The sequence below is a fragment of the Pollicipes pollicipes genome, unplaced genomic scaffold, assembly GCF_011947565.3.
Source record: "Pollicipes pollicipes isolate AB1234 unplaced genomic scaffold, Ppol_2.1 Scaffold_5724;HRSCAF=6776_pilon_pilon_pilon, whole genome shotgun sequence".
Taxonomy (NCBI): domain Eukaryota; kingdom Metazoa; phylum Arthropoda; class Thecostraca; order Pollicipedomorpha; family Pollicipedidae; genus Pollicipes; species Pollicipes pollicipes.
The window spans coordinates 37,049,070-37,072,392 of NW_023596746.1; the positions used below are offsets into that span (position 1 = coordinate 37,049,070).

Genomic DNA, 23,323 nt, shown 5'->3' on the forward strand with positions numbered 1-23,323 from the left:
TTGGCTCTCGCTGGAACTCAGCTTAATCCTAAACCGTATGTTGATCTTTGCTGGATCTATACATGTTCCAGGTCAGATCTTAGTTTTTACCAAATCTCTTGATATGAAGTCAGACTGAACCCTGGTTTTTGCCGGATTTCTCGAATTAAGATGAGGTTGAATCCTGGTTCTTGAATTTTTCGGCTAAATATGAGGCTGCACATTGGTTCTTGATAGATATCTCGGCCTAATCCCCGACTGGTCTCTGGGTTCTTCCTGGCTCCGGAGCCAGGAACCAGGAACCGGCTGCCAGGAAAAAGTCTTGGGGAAACAGGGTTATGTCTGTTGCGGATATGAGCCTGAACCCACACCCATACCAATCTCCTTTCCACGGGCCACCTCGTCCAGCGCAGCTAAGCAACAAGCACAGCCGCCCATAGGAGGAACTCGACAGCAGATATCACCGCCTGGGATACAGCCAGGACATCCCTCAGCGTCCCCGGGGAGAGGTGTAATGTGTGCAGGGTCAGCTGGCTGATCACCCGGCCAGCGCCCACGATGCCACCCCCCCCCCCCCCCCCCCCCCGGGACGCAGTCGGACGCAGACGGACGCGTGGACACTAGGACAAGGGTAAGCGATTGATAAGTTGGTGCATCGTACGCATTGTGACGTCAGCGGTGTTTGTCGAGTTTTGGGCGCAGTTGCATGGACCGTCTGACGGTGAGTACACCTCTGCTCTGCTTTCTTGTTTCCTGAAGGTATGACGACACGGCACAGCACGGCACGGCACGGTGCGGCATGACTCAACACAGAATTCACGGTATATTTGTGTTGGTAGTTATACAAGAATGAAAACGATATCAGGAAATCCCATGTGTTTGGAAGATACGGGCTTCAATACAAGTAGCGTATTTTTTCACGCTATGTTGTCTATTGGAAGGTGCGTAATATTGGCGGCCGTCGTTTTAATGACGGGTTTTCGGTACAGTTCGACGGCAAAGTAGCATTGTATGGTAGGGGTAGGCTCGGGTGCTGCAGACTTTTTCTTACTTGAGCCCGATCGAGTAAGCGAGGAATTTTTCTTCTTTTTGGTTTCCTTCTTGTCTTCCTTTGCGGCTTTCTTCATAGCAGATTTCCTCTCCTTCTTTTCGTCCTTGATAGCTTGGATAGCATCCTAAGGACGACGGTAACACAATTTTGACATGTTTCATGGTGATAAGCCAGCTTTTGTCATTCTACGCAGCTTTCAAACAGAACGCTTAATAGTTATACACAAGTTTGTTCACTCGCAACCCCCGCTCCGTGCCCCCTCCCATTCTCCCCTCTCTCGCTTTCGCCGTTTGTCCTGGCACAGGTCAGGAAATAAGTCCTTGCTCCAAATGTTGGGAATAGATATCATCCCCACCGTGGTGCCCATCTCACCGCCCAGTGAGTCCCGGAGGTGAGGCCCCTCTGTCGCCGCTCGAGGTAAGCCACGGCGCCCCTCCTGGTAAGGCCCAGCAGTGGCCGTCTCACCGCCCAGTGGGTGTCGGTGAACGCGGCCGGTGCGGCGGCGTCCGAGGCCGTGCCGTACAGCAGCAGCGGTGCCGTCGGCCGCAGCAGTCCCCGCAGTGGCAGCAGCACCGCGCCCAGGCTGGTCTCGGGGGGCGGCCGGTCGTCGTCCTCCGGCGGCCGCTCGTCGTCCGCGTGCTTCAGACCAGACCCGGCACGACCCTCCGGTCAGACAGGCTCGCTCGGAGTTATGGCTTAAGTGTAGCCCACGATGTTTGGCTCAGGCGGTAATGTGAAGGTGGGTGCATTTTACGCGAAGAAATGAAGGTATTTGAGGGACATTAATTGGAAACTTGACAATGTGAAACAGTGTTTCATTCCGTCCAGTTCCTGAAAACACTCCAATTAGTAGTTGCACTGAACTGGAATTGCAAGAGCGAAAGTTTACACCAATTTCAGCAAGTTATTGGGAGAAATCCAGGGATATCCTATTACGCTGAGTGCCCCTGTGACGTGGAGACGAACACGGATGCAGCCATTCGAGGAGAGGACAGAGGAGGCATGACGTCCAAGAATGAGACGTTGTCCCCGATGATACACATACAATGTACGTTTACAACGTTTTCCCTTTAAAAATACGACTTCCGTTTCAGGGCATCCCGGATCAAGGATTGACCTATATAAACCGAATTTGTCATCTCTCAATCTCAGAGACGTGGCTGCACCAATGGAGCGAAGGGTCTGCGTGTCAGCCAAGGGAACCACAGTGCATAAGAGGGGCTACTATGCCGTCAAGTGGCTCATGTGCTGAACAAGGATAAGGACGACAACCCGAGTGTCAGATGGTATCTTCTGCTGGTTGAGACCTCCCTTGCCTAGCAGTCGGAGCTCGCTTTTTGTTTTAAGTGATGTGCATCGGGCCAGCCATCGTGGCAAAAACTGCGCCGACAATGTGCAGACTGGTGGCCAGGTGTTATTGTGCGTTGTGAAAGCATTTCATGTGAAATGACAGTACCTATCACATCTTTGATGACCTCCAGCCTCAGAGTTCCCTGCTCTGCACAATATTGTTTGCCATGTCGATTGCCGTCAGTGAACTGGCAGGGTAAGCTGCGCCTCGACAAGACTGCTGTACACTTGGAGTCATGTACCAGAGGGCCGGACCGCTTTGTGAAAACTCTGGTCGGAGCGACGGATTGCATGTCCATGTGGTATATGTGGCGATGCGTTGCGTCTTCAGGTTGTGGATGCGCCGAACGCGTACGTGTTCTGTTGGCACGAATTAGCCCCGCTTAATACGCTACCTTGTAAACGTATCCGACTCAGTAGGCCCAGCTGGAAGCCGCAGGGCCCTTCTGGCCGTTCAGTGGCTCCTTTTTGCTACCAGAGGCACTCTGGTAACTGGCTTGTCCTTGATGCTACCGGGGGCCCTGTGTGCTTTCAAAGCCCCCTCAGGACACCAAAACGGTTTCGAGACTACCCCGAGGACTTTTTAGCCGATCAGACGTCGCATTGGCCGCTCAGGGGCTTTGCGTGCCTAGGCCGCTTATGGCAGGCCGCTTATGAGCTGTTTTAGTTACTCATGACTCTTCTATTCACCATGGATCCCCTCTATCCATCGAAGAGCCCCTAGCCGGTATTATCCCCTCTGGCTGTTCAGGCACTGCGCTAGCTGCCAGGGACCACTGTGGTCATCAATCGGCTCCTTAGATTGACCAGGGGTCGTTGAGGCCACGTAGATTGTCTGGCTTTTGAGAGACTACTGGTACCTCGGCGGCCCGTCCGGTCGCCAGAAACATGTAACTGGACAATGACGGCCTTGTAGACACTCGGACCTAGGCCTTTGCTTTCTCAACATGGCGGCAAAATGGCATGGCGCATAAAGCACTCGTTTTTTTCAAATTCGTTGAAATATCATTTGGTAAAACGCCAAAAACCGTCCGTACGTCTCGTTAGCTCACTGCTACCTCATTGCATACTTGTCACCTCACTTACCTCAACTGCTTACCTCATTGCGTCACTTATTCATTCCCCTGGTCTTACCTTCCCTTCCTTTCCCATGGATTTTATCTTGCCTTTCACTGCCTTTTCACTGGTATCTTTTGTTTTCTTTTTGGCCCCCTTTTCTACCGTCTTTTTGTTCTTCTTTCCATCTTGTTCGCCTGAACGTTTCTTATCATCTTTTTTGCTTTCCTTTTTAGGATCCTTTGTCTTCCCCTTTTTTATCTTCTTTGGACTCCATTTCTGAAAGTTAAACAGATCACGGAATGAAATAAGTTGAATAACATGTATATCTGTGATGAGCTGAATGACAACACGTTTTCAAACCTGTCAAGTTATTATCAATCTACCGTTGCTTTGAGCTAATGGTTATTTCAAAGCACAAATAAGTTAGGCGCAAAGTTACATTAATCACACTCTTTCGCTCTTCTGGCAAATTACCACCTGGCTCAGCTCAGGTAACTCTGGACCCTACACGCAGCTGTCCGTCGAGCGTGCCCCGGTGTCACGGCGGCGGGACGAGCCATCGCGAGCCAACTCCTCCTTACCTCCCATCGCAGAACCTCCACCCGGAGGCCGGCGAGCACGGCGTCCCGAAGCCGGCCCAGCTACTCCTTACCTCCCGTCGCAGAACCTCCACCCGGAGGCCGGCGAGCACGGCGTCCCGAAGTCGGCCCAACGACTCCTTACCTCTCGTCGCAGGATCTCCACCCGGAGGCCGGCGAGCACGGCGTCCCGAAGTCGGCGCAGGTCGGAGCAGTACCACTCGAGCGGTGTCTCCAGCACCGTAACGTCACTGCGGTCCAGCAGCAGCGCCTCCAGCGGGCCGAGCGCGTTGCTTTCGTCGGCTGCGGCGCCCCCAGCAGCGTCCTCCTGCTCGCAACCAGAACATTCCGCTGTGACAACACTCGCTCTGGCAAGATGCCTGCCATCGCCAGAATACCACGAGGTGCTAACCTTCGCTCTAGCGGGACGCCTGCCGTCGCCAGAACACTCCGCTATGGCAATACCTGCTCTGGCAGGACGCCTGGCGCCGCCAGAATACTGCGGAGCGTTGACCGTCGCTCTGGCAGGACGCCTGCCGCCGCCAGAATAACCCGGGGTGGTAACCTTCGCTCTGGCGGGACGCCTGCCGTTATCAGAATACCGCGCTATGGTAGCCCTCACTCTGGCGGGACGCCTGCCGTCCCCAGAATACCGCGCTGTGGTAACCCTCGCTCCGGCAAGACTTCACCCAAACAACAGCCCATTTTCTAAACCATTGGCTCTGGTAAAAGCCTGCTCTGGCAACAGTCTGCTCTAGCACCAGTCCGCTCTGTTAGCGCTCAGTTGTGGTAGCCATCTTCTTTGGGGATGGTATTTGTTGGAACAGTCTCTGTTGTGGCGACAGTTCGCTTTGGCACAATCGGCGATGTCGGGAGTCTGCTTTGCTAACCGGCTGTTCCGATCCCCTCCCCCTCCCCTCCTCCATTGCCTATGTGTTTCGTTTCCCCTTCTTCGTATTCGCTCTTGAACAGTCTTGCAATACAGGGAGGGGACGGGGCACAGCGGTTGATAGGAAAACTTTACGTAAGCATGACGGAGGGAGAGCTAGGTTATGCCTTCCTTTGGTTATTGGGAAACCTTTCCGATTTCCGACACCAGGAACTAGAAGAAAAGAAAATGGAGCAAGGGGACAAAATCTAAAAAAGCAAACAAAGCTTCGCCCCAAATGCTTTCAAAGCTAGTTCAGGACGGCATAAGGAACTGTGAGACTGCCATAGTAGCGTGGCCACAAACGATGGCGGGATATACTCAGGCTCAGGCCCCAGATATCCCGGATCTAAGAAGAGACGGGTGAACTAAAGCGAGCATGCGTTTCCAAATCCAGGAATGAAAGCGACAAGGATGAGGCCTGTAGTATTTTCATTGCTAGTCTGAATGACTATCGACACGTCAACGTTGCAGTTTTATTCAGGCTACAGAGGCCGTGCTTCACGTTGTCACCCGAGCGCTCCAGACACACAAATGTGCCGCCTCGCTGCCTTCCAGAGCGGCACAGCCTATCCCGGGCCGCACACAGCGCACTACCAGCTCCACGGTCCCTACATATGCTCAATGGTGCTGGGGGACCTCTTCCGACCCGGAACTTAAAGCAACCCTTGGAAAAGCAGTTCAAAGGGGTGAGGTCGGGTGGGGATACAGACCAGCCAGGCACCTCGTGTAAGTAATGAGCTGCTCTACGAAGTGGTCTCGAGACCAGCTCCTTGCCATGTCAGCCGTGAGCTGAAGCTCTGCCTTTCTAGAGCCACTGCTGATCCAGCCGCAGCATGTCGCCGCATGTTGCCGCAAAACACGTGAGGAGCCTCCAGAACACAGCGATCACCTGCAGGAGCAGCTTGTTGACTGTCACAGCCGTGCCGTTATGATTCTCGAACCAAAAGGTCCGTTTGTGCCCTGCTGCTAACGTTGCACCATGCAACGCATGTCACACTATGTCGAGCTTACTCCACCACCACAAGCCTTCCGGTGAATTACGCTAGTCGCTGAACCAGACTTGATGCAAAAATGCACTCTCAGTCATGTACTTCTTCCAAAACTAACCCTTGTAACGCTGTAAAGCTAGCTACTGTTGGTTTTCGTTGTTCAAGTGCCGCTGAAACTTGCAATTTCCTCGGGTTATTGCAATGGATTTTGTCTCGAATAGAACTGCACAGTCCTTGCTTTCACATATGTCGTGTGCAGCTGCACGGTTGCATGTGGGCGATGAAACTGGTATCAAACATTATAACACTACCCTGTTGTTTTTTATATTCCCATGTATATAGCCTGTTGTACATTCACACCACAAAAGGAAGAGAAGCGTCTGTTTTTCTCAGAACCACTGATACTTATCAGCCTCGCGCATTTTCCTCTCGCTCCAACAGCGCTTTGTCAATAGCTAGTTTTATCACATGCATTTACTCAAGTCTACCACATGCAATGAGAATGCAAACATCATCGATCACAATCATCATCAAAACGGCGCAAGGATGGTCATTGTTCCCACACCAAATAAAGCCCCATTATATGAACAACATACGAGCAATCATCGTTGGCACCCACAGTGGCATTCATCACACTGAAGTCCACCAGAGCAGCACTCGCCAATGCGGCACCCATCACAGTGCGCTGGCTACCATCACAGCAGCTCTCGCCTAAGCGACACCCATCACAGAACACCGGCTATCACCGAAGCAGCAGCCGCCAAAGCGGCACCCCAGAAGCAATGCACGTCCAATCGGCCCCGTAACAGCGGCACGCGTCGCATCGGCTTCATCGAAGCGACGCCCAGCCACCGGCAGCCTTGAGAGCTGCAGCTTGCAGTAACCACGGCCAGCTGCCATCTCCCAGCCACTGACAGCCTTGAGAGCTGCAGCCTGCAGTAACCACGGCCAGCTACCATCTCCCAGCCACCGGCAGCCTTGAGAGCTGCAGCCTGCAGTAACCACGGCCAGCTGCCATCTCCCAGCCACTAGCAGCCTTAGAGCTGCAGCCTGCAGTAACCACGGCCAGCTGCCATCTCCCAGCCACCAGCAGCCTTGAGAACTGCAGCCTGCAGTAACCACGGCCAGCTGCCATCTCCCAGCCACCGGCAGCCTCGCGAGCTGCAGCCTGCAGTAACCACGGCCAGCTGCCATCTCCCAGCCACCGGCAGCCTTGAAAGCTGCAGCCTGCAGTAACCACGACCAGCTGCCATCGCAGCACACTGTTTGATCCTTTGCCCCGCACTTCTCCGCGGGTCGGAGCGCCTCCTCGCGCCGTTTAATGCATTCCTGCTTAGAGCCTTTTAAAAGAATTCCAGAAGCAGTCTTGCAAAACATTGCAATTAGGGGGCGGGGTCTCACCTAGTGAATGTTGAGCATGTGTGGGGAGATAACCAGTTGAGGCTATTTACCAATATTTGGGGCACTGGTGTGGAAGAAAATATGGTTATGATGGAAGCAATATGCTATATTGTGCAAACATCTCCCGCCCATGTAGTAACTTATATGTGCTGATGCGCATGCGGTCATCGATGATATTTACATTCCAAGATATCTGATGAGTCATCGATCTTTCCCGGCCAGTACAGGAAATTTCAGACGGGTGATAGGTATTTTAAAGCGCAGCAAATTTTCATACTGTGCCGTTGGGTGTTGTTGCGATCCGATGGAGAACACGGGATGTGTCACAGGAGACCTAACCTGGCATCATATAGCTGGCGATGCCGGTGACATATCTGGTGCATTATACAATACGTTTAACATACTATAACTTAACTGATGTACACAAACTACGATCCATAACACCTACGGCAACGCATCTCATCACCAGAATGCGTACGGAGTACACACGGACAAAAGAGATGATAGAGTATGATCGGAATTGCGTGCGCATTATGGTCATGCGTGGTATATGTGTGGGAACACTGCTGGAAGGCTGGTGTGCGTAAAACTGCCGTCTACGATCTGAACTATCTTATTTTAAGATTACGGCGTAAGAGCGTAAAAAACGATATAGCTATAGATTTTCTGAGCAATACAAGTTGTCTTATAGCCTTAAATATATTTAATTGCTGTAATGAAAAACAATCTTCACAGTAGAGTATGCATATGAGTGTTTTCTGCATTAGCAGTTAGAGACAGCGTCGCGCGTGGCTCATGGTCCGAGAGTATTCACCCTTGGTGAATGATCTGCGGTATTCTTGCACGCAGTCGTCACTTCGCGGGAGAGCTGATCAAATTCCTGTGTAACGCGACACCTGACAGGTCGTCAGGAAACGACGCCGTCCAGTGTTACATTATTGGTAACAGCCTCTAACGAACTGGTATGGAACGATCCAGCGAGTCTGATTGCGCTGTTGAAATAATCGGTAAAGAACCCTCTAAAAGTCTGCTTCAGCTTCGGGGCTAAATAACGACATCTGGAAGTTGTAACTGATGACCTGGACCCGCTGACTGCTATGACACTCTTTTTCTCCTTCTTCGGGAAACATTAGTAATGTGCGGTAGTTTTCGATCGATCTGATCATCTTGGTATTACCTTACTGCGGCGAAAAGGCTGGACGCTGATGGAGCAGTCAGCTGGGTAAAAAGGCAAATCAAACTTGACGTTGACATCTGCATTTTCGTCTGCTAGATCTCTTAGTGTTGACCTTTTAGCGGCTCAGATTGTAGCGAGATGGAATCAAAGATTAAAATCGCGACACGCCCATAAGATTGGAAGGAACGACCGTGAAATGCTCTGATGGGTGGCCTACGGTACTGTGTAGATGCTCTAAAGTCGTGTTTTACACCACACAACCTGCACGAGCTCTGCTGCAGGTCTTTTGTTTTCACTCGAAATTGGAGATCAGATGTGGTTTGGAACGCAATGCATTGCCAAGAGAGACTTTTAAAGTCCTGCCAGAGTACTTTTTTGGCGGGATCAGAAGTCGGCCGCTATTCAGAAGTGAACCAGGGATTGTTAGGACAGTCATGTTTCGTACCTGCCCTGGAAGTGGTGAGGTAGATGGCGGGCTGACCTGGGTGCTGCCCCACTGGAACACCACGCACAGCTCTAGCCCCGGCCACTGCGAGACGCAGGCAGCAGTGTCAGCTCCACCACCGTCTGACTACAGCTCGAGCCCCGGCCACCGCGAGATGCGGGCAGCAGTGTCAGCCCCACCACCGTCCGACAACAGCTCCAGCGCCGGCCACTGTGAGACGCAGGCAGCAGTGTTAGCCCCACCACCGTCCGACTACAGCTCCACGCACAGCCCAGCCCCGGCCGCTGCGAGACGCAGGCAGCGGCATCAGCTACACAGCCTTCCGACTACAACTTCAGCCCTGGCTACTGTGAGACGCAGGCAGCAGTGCCAGCTCCACAGCCTTCCGACTACAGCTCCAGCCCTGGCCGCTGCGAGACGCGCGCAGCAGTGTCAGCTCCCACCACCGTCCGACTACAGCTCCAGCCCTGGCTACTGCGAGACGCGCGCAGCAGTGTCAGCTCCCACCACCGTCCGACTACAGCTCCAGCCCTGGCTACTGCGAGACGCGGGCAGCAGTGTCAGCTCCACCACCGTCCGACTACAGCTCCGGCCCTGGCCGCTGCGAGACGCAGGCAGCAGTGTCAGCCCCACCACCGTCCGACTACAGCTCCAGCCCTGGCTACTGTGAGACGCAGGCAGCAGTGTCAGCTCCACAGCCTTCCGACTACAGCCCAGCCCCGGCCGCTGCGAGACGCAGGCAGCGGCATCAGCTCCACAGCCTTCCGACTACAACTTCAGCCCTGGCTACTGTGAGACGCAGGCAGCAGTGTCAGCTCCACAGCCTTCCGACTACAACTTCAGCCCCGGCCGCTGCGAGACGCGTGCAGCAGTGTCAGCCCCACCACCGTCCGACAACAGCTCCAGCGCCGGCCACTGCGAGACGCAAGCAGCGGTGTTGGCCCCACCACCGTCCGACTACAGCTCCACATACAGCTCCAGGCCCTGCCGCTGAAAGACGCGGGCAGCAGTGTCAGCTTCACCCTTGTTAGGCTACAGTTCCACATACAGCTCCAGCCCCGGCAAACTGTGAGACGCAGGCATCGGTGTCAGCCCCATCACCGTCCGACTACAGCACCACATACAGCTCCAGGCCCTGTCGCTGCATCACGGCACGTCATTCTGCCGCTGCGCCGTGTAGCCTGGGCGCTGTGTCAAGCGCTGTACTCCAGCCCGGTCCGGCCGCTGGCCCAGATGGGGTCACGTCGCTCTGCCATCGACCGGTGCCGGCGGCGGTCGTCCTGCTGCTCGCTCCTGGCGCTCCGCGTGTGCCCCTCCCCCCCCCCCCCCCCTCTCCACCCCAGCTGGCCGTGAATTGTAGCGCAAACAGACAGCACCGCCCGGGGCGGCGTTACGGCGAAACTTTGCAGCCGAGCTGCTGCCACGAATGGACCACGCCGCACAAAGAGCTGCTGTGTTCCATAAGCTTCGGGAGAAAGTTGAAGACGATCCATACTTTCAGTGACTTGAGTCTTGGCAATGGTGCGGTGGTGGTGTGAGTTATGTATTTTCATACGTATCCTCGCCTGGTGACGCACCAGGTCTGTGTTGTTTAATACCGCATATTTGATTCCAAAGTTCACCCTCGAGTTATTGAGGTATTATCTCACTTGGGTGACGTTATGGGACCGCTAGCTCGTAGAATACCCTCGCTGTCGCGATAATGTGGTGTTGAAGCATTGATATGTTTGTCTATAGTAAGGTTCTGCAGGCGCCTACTTAACGTTTTGCTAGAAGAGCCACAGATGTTTGAGTGAGTGCCAATGCTTTCTCAGCCTGTCATGCGATTGTTCTGTCTGATTTCTCTGACAAATGGAAGATGGAGTGGCGTTGCATAGCACGCGACAAGCTTTGTGTACAAAAATCTAGCGTTTTTGCCGATTTTGCTCGCTGGTCAAGTACCTAATGGGCATGGCGGAGGGAAACTGTAAATTCAAAGGAAAGGTGGTTTTACAAGCTGCAATTCTGCACCACTGACGGCTTCAAAAACATCCAGTATCACATTTGCACTGAATGCATATCAATGCACATGCACAAGGAGAACGACATCTAGAGCACGTCTGAGCATAATTGGTTCTCAGACTGAGATCCTTAGGCGGTTGTCACACCATTTTTATATGTTTCGGCCGGTCACTTGCTAAATGTAATCAGTTGCTAGGCAAATTAGAATACACATATGTGCAAGTCTACAGAGGGTCATTCCATCAACACTCGCAGTGTCCATCTAAAGTTGCAACGTTTGAGCACTTAGCAACGGTGTCATGGCTGCCGCGACTATAAACTACAAACTTTCAACGCAATCAGTGCCATAACACTATTGTGTTTTGCGTTGCCAATGAGCTTGTTCTTTTGGTTCAGCATATCGGTACATTCCATCACCAGGGGCATCACTTCATAAAGTTTCGGAGGGAGGACGGGGGAGGAGGGGCAACCCCGTCCGTCAATGCAACTTGAGGCCTTGAATGCTCCCCTGAGGCCCCAATGAAGAAAACATGAATGTTTGCTCGATGAAATACGGAAGATTTCAAAACAGATAAATCCGCGCTTACAAGACAATCCAGCACACCAGACACATTATTCCAGCTCTTTTCTGTGTTATGCCAGTCTGCAAACATTGACGGGTTTTTCATGACTTACCACATTGATCGGGCCAAAAAATGAACTGTTTTACGCAGCAATTTTGAAGCATGAGATGCCTGGTTTTAAGTAGCGATGATTTATCCAAAGGCTGAATGATTACTGACCACGAACGTCACACTTCAAGAACATTGCATAAGCATCACGAACATGATCATTAAGGCTTTTGCATCCTGTAATCCAATACGCGGTACTGTGTTAAGAGCTGTCTGAAACACAGGCAAATAAACCGAAAGGCTTCAATGTCTCGCACCGAACAAAGGCATGGACAGAAACTTGCCAGTGGGTGCCAGTCTCCGCAGGAAGGCTAGAAAACGTTTTATAAAAAGGCACATACTGAATAATGCTGTTCGAGAAGCGTGTTTAGCTGCTCAGAAGCTAAGCGTAAGATGACGCTTACATGGTTAGCCGCGGGAAAACATTAGGTCTACGCAAAAAATCTGATAATCTAAATTATCGTGGTCTTTAGCTGCTGCTAAGATTTTTACTTTAACGTTGGTCTTTGCTGCAACGTGCTCCATTGACGCGTATAAAACTACCATACGTGCACCAAGCATTCTGTGCACTCTCCGTAAACGTACGTTTCCAAGCCAGCGACGAATGCTTGGTTTATTCAAGCTTCACACAGTGCCTCATGGTAGAGGTTGCAAGAAACGCTATATACCACGTTCTTTCGTGGGTACTCTCCCTGCGTACATTTTCCTTCCAGCCAAGCGACCCATGTGTGGCGAACTCTAATCCCAGTTGGACACACTGGGGTTTCGAGGGCAGATCAAATTGGCAGGACTTCAGGCCAGCAACACCAGCCCTTGCTACCGCAAGGAGCGTGTGAACCACTTGATAATCCGGTGGCATTCACTTGTTTGCACAGCTTGTCATCTGTAGACGGAAGCAACTCATACATGCAATCGTGCAATCGTGCCCAAATCTACAGCAGCCTATGGAGAATTCATTGCGCGTGTTTTGACACCAAAAGTGCATCCCGATAGGATTTATGGTTTTGGAGAAGTTGGGGTCTTTGAGGAACGCAGCGCGACAATTTACGGCCCGCTCCAGCAGCGACGATTCTGCGGGTCGACGACTGTTTTATGAACGGAGCTGTTCATCATTAACATATGCTCAAACTTACACAAATACACGTCATCGCGCCCAGTATTAACCAATAGTCTAGCATGTAGTGAAAAACAAAGTCGTGCCCTTGATACCCTGACCATGTCCAGAACAACTTAAAATTTTCATTACCTGTTCAGATTTGCCAAAATCAGTGACGTACGACAGACAAAAGGTCAACCTCTAAAAAGCTTTGACCACGCATGCTTTGTGGTAGGTCGTTTGCCATTGTTCAAGCTTGCTATAGTAATATAACTTGACAGCATCCATAATTTTATTAATTCCGTTTTTAAACAGGCAAGGTCAGTGACCTGAGTTCAGGTCGGTTTTGGCTATTATTTAAATAATACAAACGTGTACACATTTTTATATAGTTTTGGTGCTGGCGTGTAAGGAAAAGAGCACTAACTGACATGCACAGTTATCGTGTGATCACAGAGTACATGACCTTGGCCCGTGTCATGACCTACCTTTTTGGGTGCATTCTGCAAAACACATGTCAAGCTCAGAATAGGCAGCTTGAGTAGGTTGTTTTAGGCGCAGAATTCGAATATATTTATGAAGGTATGTTGTGGTATCACTCCAACAAATAATAAGGTCACTGGGTGACATAAGGACATACGAGGCCACATGAGGTCATCCAAGGTCAATAACCTTTGTTGTCAGTAGCGGAGAGGCTAGATGAACGAGTGTCACGCTTGTAACCACCTCTATATCGGGTTTGTAAGCTGATGACGCGTAGTTTCATGTACAAACGTGTCTTCTATTGGTTTTTTTATTTTTTAGTTTTGTTTATTTTTTTATTAAGTTAAAATTATTATTCTTATTAATGTAATTTCATTTTTTAATCATTTCGGTTCTCAGTGTAGCTAGGTTCCGCGACGCTACAAGACATTGTCTCGTAGGTATGGAAACGCTAGGTTGAATGAGTTCAGTTTCAGGAAAATATTACCTTTGAGCTGGCATAATGGTGGGTCAATGATTAAACTAGCAGCATGCAGCTTGTTACTTATCACGAGATCTCGTTGAGACCAATCCATTGATGTTTTCTGCTAGACTCCATCTCTATTCGTTTGGAAATGACGGGGAAGGGGTTGCATCACCCTATCAATCCTCGTTATGAACAAACGGTGAATGAGGGGAGACTTATTCGACCTGAGCTCTCCCAGGCACAGGGGTCCATTATTCTAAGGTTATCTCTCCTACCAGCTTTTCTCTTGCAGCACACAGTCATCACACATATACGTCAAGCACATGAATCAGCGGTGTTTACAGTGGATTATTGTTTATACTTGATAATTGATCTTTGATTTATTCAAATTTTTCCACATGATGTGACCATGTCGCCATCAGTGGCTTTGCCGTCACCACACAGCTGATTTTCTGTGTGGTAAGATCCAGGGCTACCGACTGTTCTTTGAATCGATGGCATGTAGCTTGCTGAAATGTATTTATATACATTCAAACTGCATGCAGAGCTGCTGCATCCATGTAGTGCTGTTTCTTTACGGCTCCTTCAATCAGTAATCGACTTACTCTGTTGCAATTCGTCTGCAACAAAAAGGCTTCAGCATCGCGTGTATATTGCCGATACGTCTACAGTGATGCTAACTTAGTATCTGCCCTCGATTTGCGTCGCCTATTGCGCTACACGCGTCCTGTATTCTAGCTCCCAGCTCATTGCAGGGCAACTTGCCCCCGCTTCCAGAAGAGCCAAGCGACTGGCAAAAAGAAAGATGTAATAAAAATCAGGAGCTACTGCGGCGCTGTATGCCTTCCTGCGCAGGAAGCTGCAGCATTTCTCGACTTTCGTAACATCCTTATTGTTTTCATTTGCGCGCCTCTTCCTTTGGCGAGGGCGAGTTCGCCCGCAACGAGTTGGCAGAGTCAGAAATCAGAATGCATATATCGCAATGGGCAACACGGACCAAGAGCCAGCACGAGGGCTGCGTCACCGCTGCAGGCGTAGTAACGCGATTCGCCTAACACTGGGGTCAATTTGTTGTGGATGAATAGCAAGGGAATGAGCGGACGACCAGTTTAAAGCAGCGGTCAATCAGAAGCAGCTGTACGGGGATGCCCAAACGTCGTTTATAGTTCGTTATACACCCCAACCAAATGTGCCGATGAAAGGTCCTGGCCGCAGGGCGTCTTGACCCGCCATCCACCGAGAAGGAACGTTTTTGCCCCAGTTGCCACCTCTGAAAGTCATTCAGTACTTCGCCAGTGTGGTGAAAAGCTGATAGCTCAATGGTTTTCACTTCCAGCGAGTACGCAAACGGTATCCAGGGCGGCTAGTGTTTGTGGCGGCTTAAAGTGCATGATGTGGCATATTTTTACAAGTAACTAAACTTTAAACCACTTAAGGGGCATGCACGTTCTTTTTAGCCACGACTGAACTCAAAACGGTCTTAGTGTCATTAAATCATTGATAAGCGTATTGTTGCTGCCATCCGTCACTTATGGATGAACTCTTAAAGCATCCTCCGTTGGACTCTGATAAGCATTGTCGAACTGACTCACAACACCACGATTCTCAACACTCGCCTGATCTCTCGGGACGAAAGGCAAGTAAATAAGGCCCGTTACTCGGATGAGGCCGGAATGCAGGCAAGGCTCGAATCTGGCGGGGTCCAGGTCTGGTGCCGGACGTCTGGCGCTCTTCTTAGGAGGCTTCTTTTTGGCCGGCGTCTTCCTGTTGGTAAGCACTTGAGTCAACTGGCCGCACCTAACAGGACAGTAGCGGTAGCGCCGGCGTGGTCACTAATGAAAACACTGGCGCCCAGCCCGCCATTATAACCGAGGCTGGCGTTGTTGCCGCGTTGCCGGAGCTCGCTGACCCCGCTCTCGGTCCCAGTGTGACCTCCCACCCGCTCAGCGCCTGGTCCCGGCTCTGCTCGTGGGCAGAGCCGGGCGTCCCGACCTGCAGGCAGCCCGCGAGGCACGGGTGACTGGCAGGCCACCCACCCGGGGGCCAGGCGCCGACCGCTCGCCCACGCAACATATACAGGTAGGTGGCTTTCAGCAGATATATATATATATATATATATATATATATATATATATAGCTATAATATATATAGCTCGTTTACAATCGTGAAATTCAACTGATGCTTTGATGGTGGGGTTGAGGGGTGGAAACACACTGTCAATATAAAAGGCATCAACCTCATTTACTAGTGGAGGCTGGAGGTTAAGTGAAGCCTAGGGACGAGTCGGGTGTAAATGAATAAAAAAGATCCGCGCATAGATTAAAACTCAGCCCTGATGCGACATCGCCCAGGCCTGTGGCAAACAAACCAGGGACAGAGGACAATTGACATCGCAAACCAACAGCAATCAGCTAAAAATTGGCAAACTGACCGACTTGCACTACCTTTCATGAGTGAACACAACGCTGCTGGTACGAAATTCAGCAAGGATTATCGAGAGCAGAAAATTTCCGGTTATAACGAGCATCCATCTTACACCAAGGAATGTTCTCTGAACGTATACCTGAGCTGTCTGGTGCAAAAATATCGCTGACCACGCGACGCTAGATCATACAAAAATGACGTCAGAAATAATAAACAACCCTTTTGTAGGGAGTCTAGAGGCAATTACCGTCATAGAATGACTAGATATGCGATGCGCCTCTGGTAGAAATGGGTCTTAACACCCAGTATGAGGACATTCGAATTCAGGCAAGGTTATACTCGACCTTCATATTACGCCGAAATCAACAATGTGTTTCGCTGCCCTGATAACGTAGCAATGAAATGTGGCCTAAATAGTTCGTTGTTCTCACAAGGAATGCTATGCCCATCGAATGTAAGCATAAAAGTGTTTAAGTTACTAACTAGTATGTCAGTTTACCGTACATCGCATTGGTGTTTTCTAACAGCTCATAATAATGTTTGAAATATGACGGAATGTTATGTAGCTATCTAGCTTAACATGCATATATCAAGGATGGGTTCAAGCATGACCAAGTATTTACCTCATCATACACCAGTTCACATTGGCATTTATCCCCCAATTGAGCAATCATACACCACAATTACACGGATGCGAATGCGTTGTCCGCTCCGTCCGAATCTCTGACGTCATTCATGCATGACACAGACATGGAAGCTGCTACCTATGTTCCGGGTGTATATCGACCACGTTGACCTACACCTTGATCTCCAGACCGAATCTCCAGTTGAGTTCCAGGCTTGATCTGGATAAGCAACGACAGGACTACGCAGTTTTGGATCGATGTTGATGAAAGAAATCCCTTTAGAATTAAGCGTTAACCGTGTGGAACACGACACATTACTCTAAAGATCGGTCGGCTTTTCCTTTTAGAGGTAAAGATTGATCTGGGGTCGTTTTTCCTTGTATTTGAGGTATGCTGCACAACCAGCCATGACACTGGTAGACACATATATTTGGGTCATTCAAACTGGGGTCTTAACAGCACCATTCAGATGTTTGAAACATGAAGTACTCGCATCTATTATTCAGCGAAGTCAGTCTGTCTATTCCAGTAACAGATTGGGCGCAACCAACCCCGATTTCCTAGTAACTCGCGGGCGTATGAATACCCCACCCAAACTCGGATTGCTCAGGACAAGGCTCGCACAGGCCATTTTCCGTGACTCATCAACGTTACCACACGATCAGCTTCCAGGTCTTCGTGCCGTTTTTTAAAGAAATTCTTCCGACTGCGTTTTGTTTAATTTGTCGTTTGCACTTCCAGCGACGAGATGCGTTCCGATTCAGCGCGTCTGGCCGTGCTTAATAAGCGGCGCGCTTTGAGCGGAAAGCCGCGCTAACGAAATTACCGCTTTTAATGGCTCCCCAAGATACCGCATTTGCAGATTGATTCGCCTACCAGCCTGTGCTGTAAATTCAAAGGGACCGAATACCGATTTTAGCATCTCAATACAAAAAGGTATTTTTAGAAATGTGTCGGCGTTAACACTCGCCTGACGAGGCTGTAGCCCGACCACAGCCTCACTCGCCTGACGGGGCTGTAGCCCGACCACAGCCTCACTCGCCTGACGGGGCTGTAGCCCGACCACAGCCTCACTCGCCTGACGGGGCTGTAGCCCGACCACAGCCTCACTCGCCTGACGGGGCTGTAGCCCGACCACAGCCTCACTCGCCTGACGGGGCTGTAGTCCGACCACAGCCTCACTCGCCTGACGGGGCTGTAGCCCGACCACAGCCTCACTCGCCTGACGGGGCTGTAGCCCGACCACAGCCTCACCCGTCAAGAGGAAAGCCCCGACAGACGCACTACTTATCTTTCAACGAAGGCAGATAAAGTGATGAAATAACAAGCTGCCTTTTACTCGTTTGCTGAACTTTTTAAACTATATGGGGTATTTGGGGGGTAGACTAATAGCTGACATTCAAGAGCATTATAACGACGTAAGGCTCATCATACTGGCATTGTGCTGTAGTGTTCTCGCCAGTATAGTTCCCAAAGGTGAAAACAAAAGCCATTTCGTAAGCACCGGCGTGTTCAGTGCGGTCTTCCTGTTCAGTGAGGGGTCAGGTTTTTATTCTGGCTCAGCTGGGGACACCTCTAGGTTACAGAATCCTTAGCGCAGCATTAAGTCGTGGGACTATTCATGATGCATGCCGATGGATAATAAAGTGCATGCTAAATAGTCCGATCACCGGTAGCTACCACACCAGGCAGGGTGTGTTCGCGAATAAACAGCCGGCGCAGTGATCAATTTCTAAGCTGATTTAATGTACTTGCTTTAGTTTTTGGTCGATCTATGACCTCGAGGTCTATCTAAGCCGTTTGAGATGCACACGCTCTGCAATGCATAATTTGGATTGCATGCATTTTTAACTTGACAGGTGAATGTCAGACTTTACAACATCAAAGCATATATTTCCTGTATCTGTCAAATACTTACCACTCGCGTTGCGTCGACAAGGTAGGCGGCGACGGGCGCAAGAATGCGAACGCTTTCAGTTTACTTAAAATTGGAGCCATGTCAAAGACGTATGCCAGGTGAAACGAATTCACAAAGTTTCGGTGTGTTGCAATATTAATCATAATGCAGATGTTACTCAACTAAAGCTTCTGCTGTAAAAATGCATTTAACCTGTTCTAGTACCGATAATGATCATAATGCAGATTTTATGCGATTAAGGTCAATGCTGTAAAAGTACACTTAACATATCGTAAGCATATATTGTAACTGCGGACAAATTTGTCAGATAGTAGCGGAACTGCCTAGATGCTGCATGCAGGCCCAGCAAGTAAGGGGCTCATAAAATTGCTCGACACGTGGTTGGGCGGGGGCCGATATCTGATATCTATGAGAGCTGAACCTTGGTGTGCATGTTCATTTTGGTCTATTTATTTCCGTCATATTTGAACCATCTAAACACGAAGTGGCAGAACTTAAACGCAGTCATATGTATCTTACACGTAAGTAAGAGTGGCTACTTTTGTATAAACCACCTAAGGTCAAGCTCAAATGGATGACCTCGGTGGAAAACAAGTGGTTGAAATTATTTTCGCGTTGTTTTCGACGGTTTATCCTTGCCGAAATCTCATCCTGGTACCCTTTAGCCCCGCCCCCAGTTACGTGGTCGTTGGTTAGTGTGTGGAACTGATAAACGGCCCCCGCCGCCCCGTCGCCGCGCCTCTGCGGCAGACCTGAGCCTCGCCGCCCACCGCCGCGGGCCGGGAACTCGGGCACGGGCGACATGCGCTGCGATGTATTTCAAGTCATAACTCATTGTTAGAAAAATGATTGCTTGAAACGTGATGCATCATACATCATACATATTTCATAGTCGCGTCTTTGACACCATTTTCATGCTTCAAAATTTTGAGTCGAAGATAAAAAATTGGGTGTGCTTTTTATCAATTTGTTGCTATTTGATACACCAGCATTTAAATGTGCAACATAAAAACAACGTTTTGATAAGGCATATGAATTATGGACTAAGTGGCTCACATCTGCCATTGACAGATTTAAAATATGTTCTTTCAGTCCGTTTTTTGTGTCAGTTTGTCTTCTTGCGCTTCTGTCAAAAATTGGCAAACATGAATTTACTATGACGTCACTTACGATTCATTTATTTTCGTTTCATAGTTGTTATATTTTGGCACAAGGCCTAAACGTCATTAAATAACAGCTATCGAGAATTTCGCAGCGATATCTTGAGGTGCTTTTTTCAATTATGACGAGTATTGGACAGGGGGCAAATTTCTTACCCCCCAGTCAATGCCGGGTAAACCCCACTGGCATTTTGGAGAAACTTTGAACTTATTAGAAATATCTTGGTTAAAGCTGTTCGCGTCAGGAGATCTGAGAGCATTTCGGACACCGCCCGAGAGTTTAACCTTGCTTGGCATTATTTGAATCGTAGTTACAACTTAGGGACCTCAAAATCTGACTTGGTAAATCCAGATGGAGCTGTACCTGTCCTGTGGATCTGGGCACATTATTTATTTTAGTTTTGAGATATCAGAGTGATCAGATTGCCCCCACCCGAGCGCGTCAGATTGCCCCACCCGAGCGCGTCAGATTGCCCCACCCGAGCACGTCAGATTGCCCTACCCGAGCGCGTCAGATTGTCCCACCCGAGCACGTCAGATTGCCCCCACCCGAGCGCGGCAGATTGCCCCACCCGATCCCATTGAAACGTTCACCCAGGCCAATGCTAACCTTATGGAAGTCATTAGTTAGTCATTGGAATAGTTTCCGAATGGCGAGGCGTAGCCGTGCCAAATTTTGCATGGCTGTAGGCAATTGAGTAGCTGATTGTTTGGTCCTAGAATTTTTGATGTACCTTGTAAGGTCGCTGACCTACAGTAAATCAAAACCAGGCCATGGTTGCAGCGAAGTTAATTTCTAGGGATTCGCTCAATCTGATGCAACAATGTAGTGTTAGACGAAGCCACACATCTCTCTGAGATGCTGTCTTAGGCAACGCACCAATTCAATGAGCAAATAACATTGGCCTAAGACCAGATATGAAGGTCAGACCAAGGTCAAAATCGACCTGTTTTATTTGTCCAAGGCTTGCTGCATGGGATAGTTTCTGGTGCTCATTTATAATTTATTGATAGCAGGAACCTCATTCTACATCTTCCATGAACCTATTAGAGGTCAGAATAGCTCGTTGACCTAAAATGACCAAGGTCAACATTCTGTTTTTGGGAAAATACTGACTAGCGTAATCTTTGTATTTTATTCAAATGCAAAGTTCAGAACAGTCCATTATGATTTTGGTCACCATGGCCTCCAAAAGGTCAAACAAGGTCACTGACCTTAAATGAGCATGTGACGTCCTTAGAAACAGTAATTTAGGTTTAGGGGCACTTTGGAGACTTTGGAGACCAACAAGAAAACATGGGGTATGCGGTTTTAGCCAGTTTCCCTTCAAAAAGTACTACAGTAGTAATGCTGTTCGTTCCAAAGATGGGGCTGTCGTTTATCCCACACAACCGCCTTTCCTGGAGACCGCTGCCTTCGGATGTCAACACGAAAGTATCCCGGATGCAGTGCGCCCGATTGGCTGCACCGATGCATATGAAAAGAAAAAAAAACTAGATATTGTTCTATCCATTTTACTTCGAATTGGTCTTTCACCAGGCAAAACGCGCTCAGAATTCGTCTTATAGCCAAAATGTGGTTATACGCATCAGGGTAAAACGAAAAGTGGTGCAGATTCATAATTACTTCCCCTCTTCCCAGTAACTAGTTTTACGAATACGGGGACATATCCACTCGAAGTCAAAAAGGAGATGGCTAGGTTTCCAAACTACGCAAAAGGTACTTAGCCTTGCGTTTCATGTTGGTGTCATCGTCTCATGAGCTGAGGCCTCGCCCAAGGAAAAGACAGTCCTTTGTAGCTCGAGGCATGATGAAAGGTGCGCAGATGTCTTGGCAACATTACTGTGGCCATGGCATCAAACAATCGACACCACAACAACAACCGCTCGCTCAGTCGGCGTGTTAGAAGCCGGGTAAGTCAAGTCCAGCTCGTAAACTTCGGCATAAGATTAGAAATTCACTATGTGTAAAAATGTGCTTGAATATTAGCTTTCACTAGGCATTTGAATTTTGTAACTTGAAGTATTGCAGCGAAGACGTTAAAATAGCGGGTCCGTTGGGAATTCAAGCGAGTGCTTTGCCCACAATTTCCGATAGAAAATGTTTAGGAAATAAGCACTGCGCTACAATGATAGCATGCATCGGCTGCTAGCACATAATGCATCATATCCCATGGAAAACTGGTAAAAAGTCCTGTACTCGTAGTCGACCTGTAAGTCCCTACTAGGCCTGAGATACTGGGCCTAGCTGGCCGTAGCAGAGTGTCCTAGCCTCCAGTGAGGTGATGGGTCCGGGCCGACGCTTTTTGTTCCGAGTCTTGTTTGCCGTGTGACCTGCATTCAACCTTTACCCCAGAGACCAGAGTCATTACGCCTTGGCAACACAGCGCGTAGCGAAGAAGACAGGAGCCCGTAAACAAGAAGAATTTGGGCTATGTTAAATCCAGTGCTGCCCTTAGCTCTCCGGCCGAAGCATCTAAACAAACAAGATAAGCACTCTCTCTCGGTGCCCCAACATCAATCTCACGAGTCTCTACAAAACCGCACTAACAGTTAAGTGAGCTGTCACTGGATAACAGGGGGTATCTGAGACGCAACGTTATCCACGAAGCACTTAGCAGGAATGTTCTTCATTTGAAGATACTAAAGCAGGCTTCATATATGATGAAAAAATTCACTTATTCCTGTTGGTGTACTTTGAGTGAAAAGAGTGCTCTAAAGAGCATAAGTTCTCTATTCAGTAAATATGTTCCTTAACACGGTATTTCGTGATTGCGTCATGAAGCGTTTGTGTGAAGTTTGGGCACTGCCAAGCTAACTGTGTGAAAATGCCACTTACTTGTAGCGCTTCAAACTCGTCGAGAGATCGCAGCACCGGCTGGAAGTGCACCAAATGCCGTTATGTGCTCGTGTTTTGGCCCTTTCTCTAAAGTGCTCTTGCATATTTATCCGTACGCTTCAGACGTCAACTTGTATTCACATACTCGGCCATGGCGTTATTCTTAACTTATTCGATAGCACGTCCTATATTTGCCATAATTAGTAAGTGGAGGAAACGCGTCCAACTTCCTTTATTATGTAGCACAAAATGTACTCCGTGATTTGGACTCGCACAGCTTGCTAATCATTGTTTGAGGGCCAATTGCCGCTCACTCGATTTGTAAATCGCGTTCAGAGACGACAGATCCGAACAGCTGGACGATTATTTTTCACTGGCCTTGAACGCCACCTGGCCTGAGGACTGGCAGGATTTGAATGAAGTTGTTATGGCTTTACGCATGCCTAAATGACCTTGGAATAGTCTGCACATCTTCACCAGCGTACAACTCAGAAACTAGCGATGTTAGGTTTTTAGAATGGCGGGGTTGTGAGCTGCACCGAATTATCTTCAAAATGACCATGTTGGCCGTATAAGCTTGTCGAATCTGCAGCAGGTTCTGCGATCGTCTGGTGCTGCAAACTAGCAGTGCCTCTTTTGAACTATCCACCTGCACTTTGCAGGCCTGTGGGCTTAAAA

General features: G+C 49.4%; 1 protein-coding gene across 1 annotated transcript in view; it reads right to left on the reverse strand.

The window, feature by feature from the left end:
- Window positions 1–789: 789 nt before the first annotated feature.
- LOC119103372 (uncharacterized) overlaps window positions 790–23,323 on the reverse strand; it is a gene marked incomplete in the record, with an annotated part of 57,823 nt that continues 35,289 nt past the window's right edge. Inside the window, 6 exon segments of the mRNA XM_037226886.1 lie at window positions 790–1,154; window positions 1,496–1,669; window positions 3,515–3,715; window positions 4,163–4,345; window positions 8,961–9,044; window positions 15,294–15,441. Coding sequence (XP_037082781.1) covers window positions 897–1,154; window positions 1,496–1,669; window positions 3,515–3,715; window positions 4,163–4,345; window positions 8,961–9,044; window positions 15,294–15,441 — 1,048 coding nt within the window.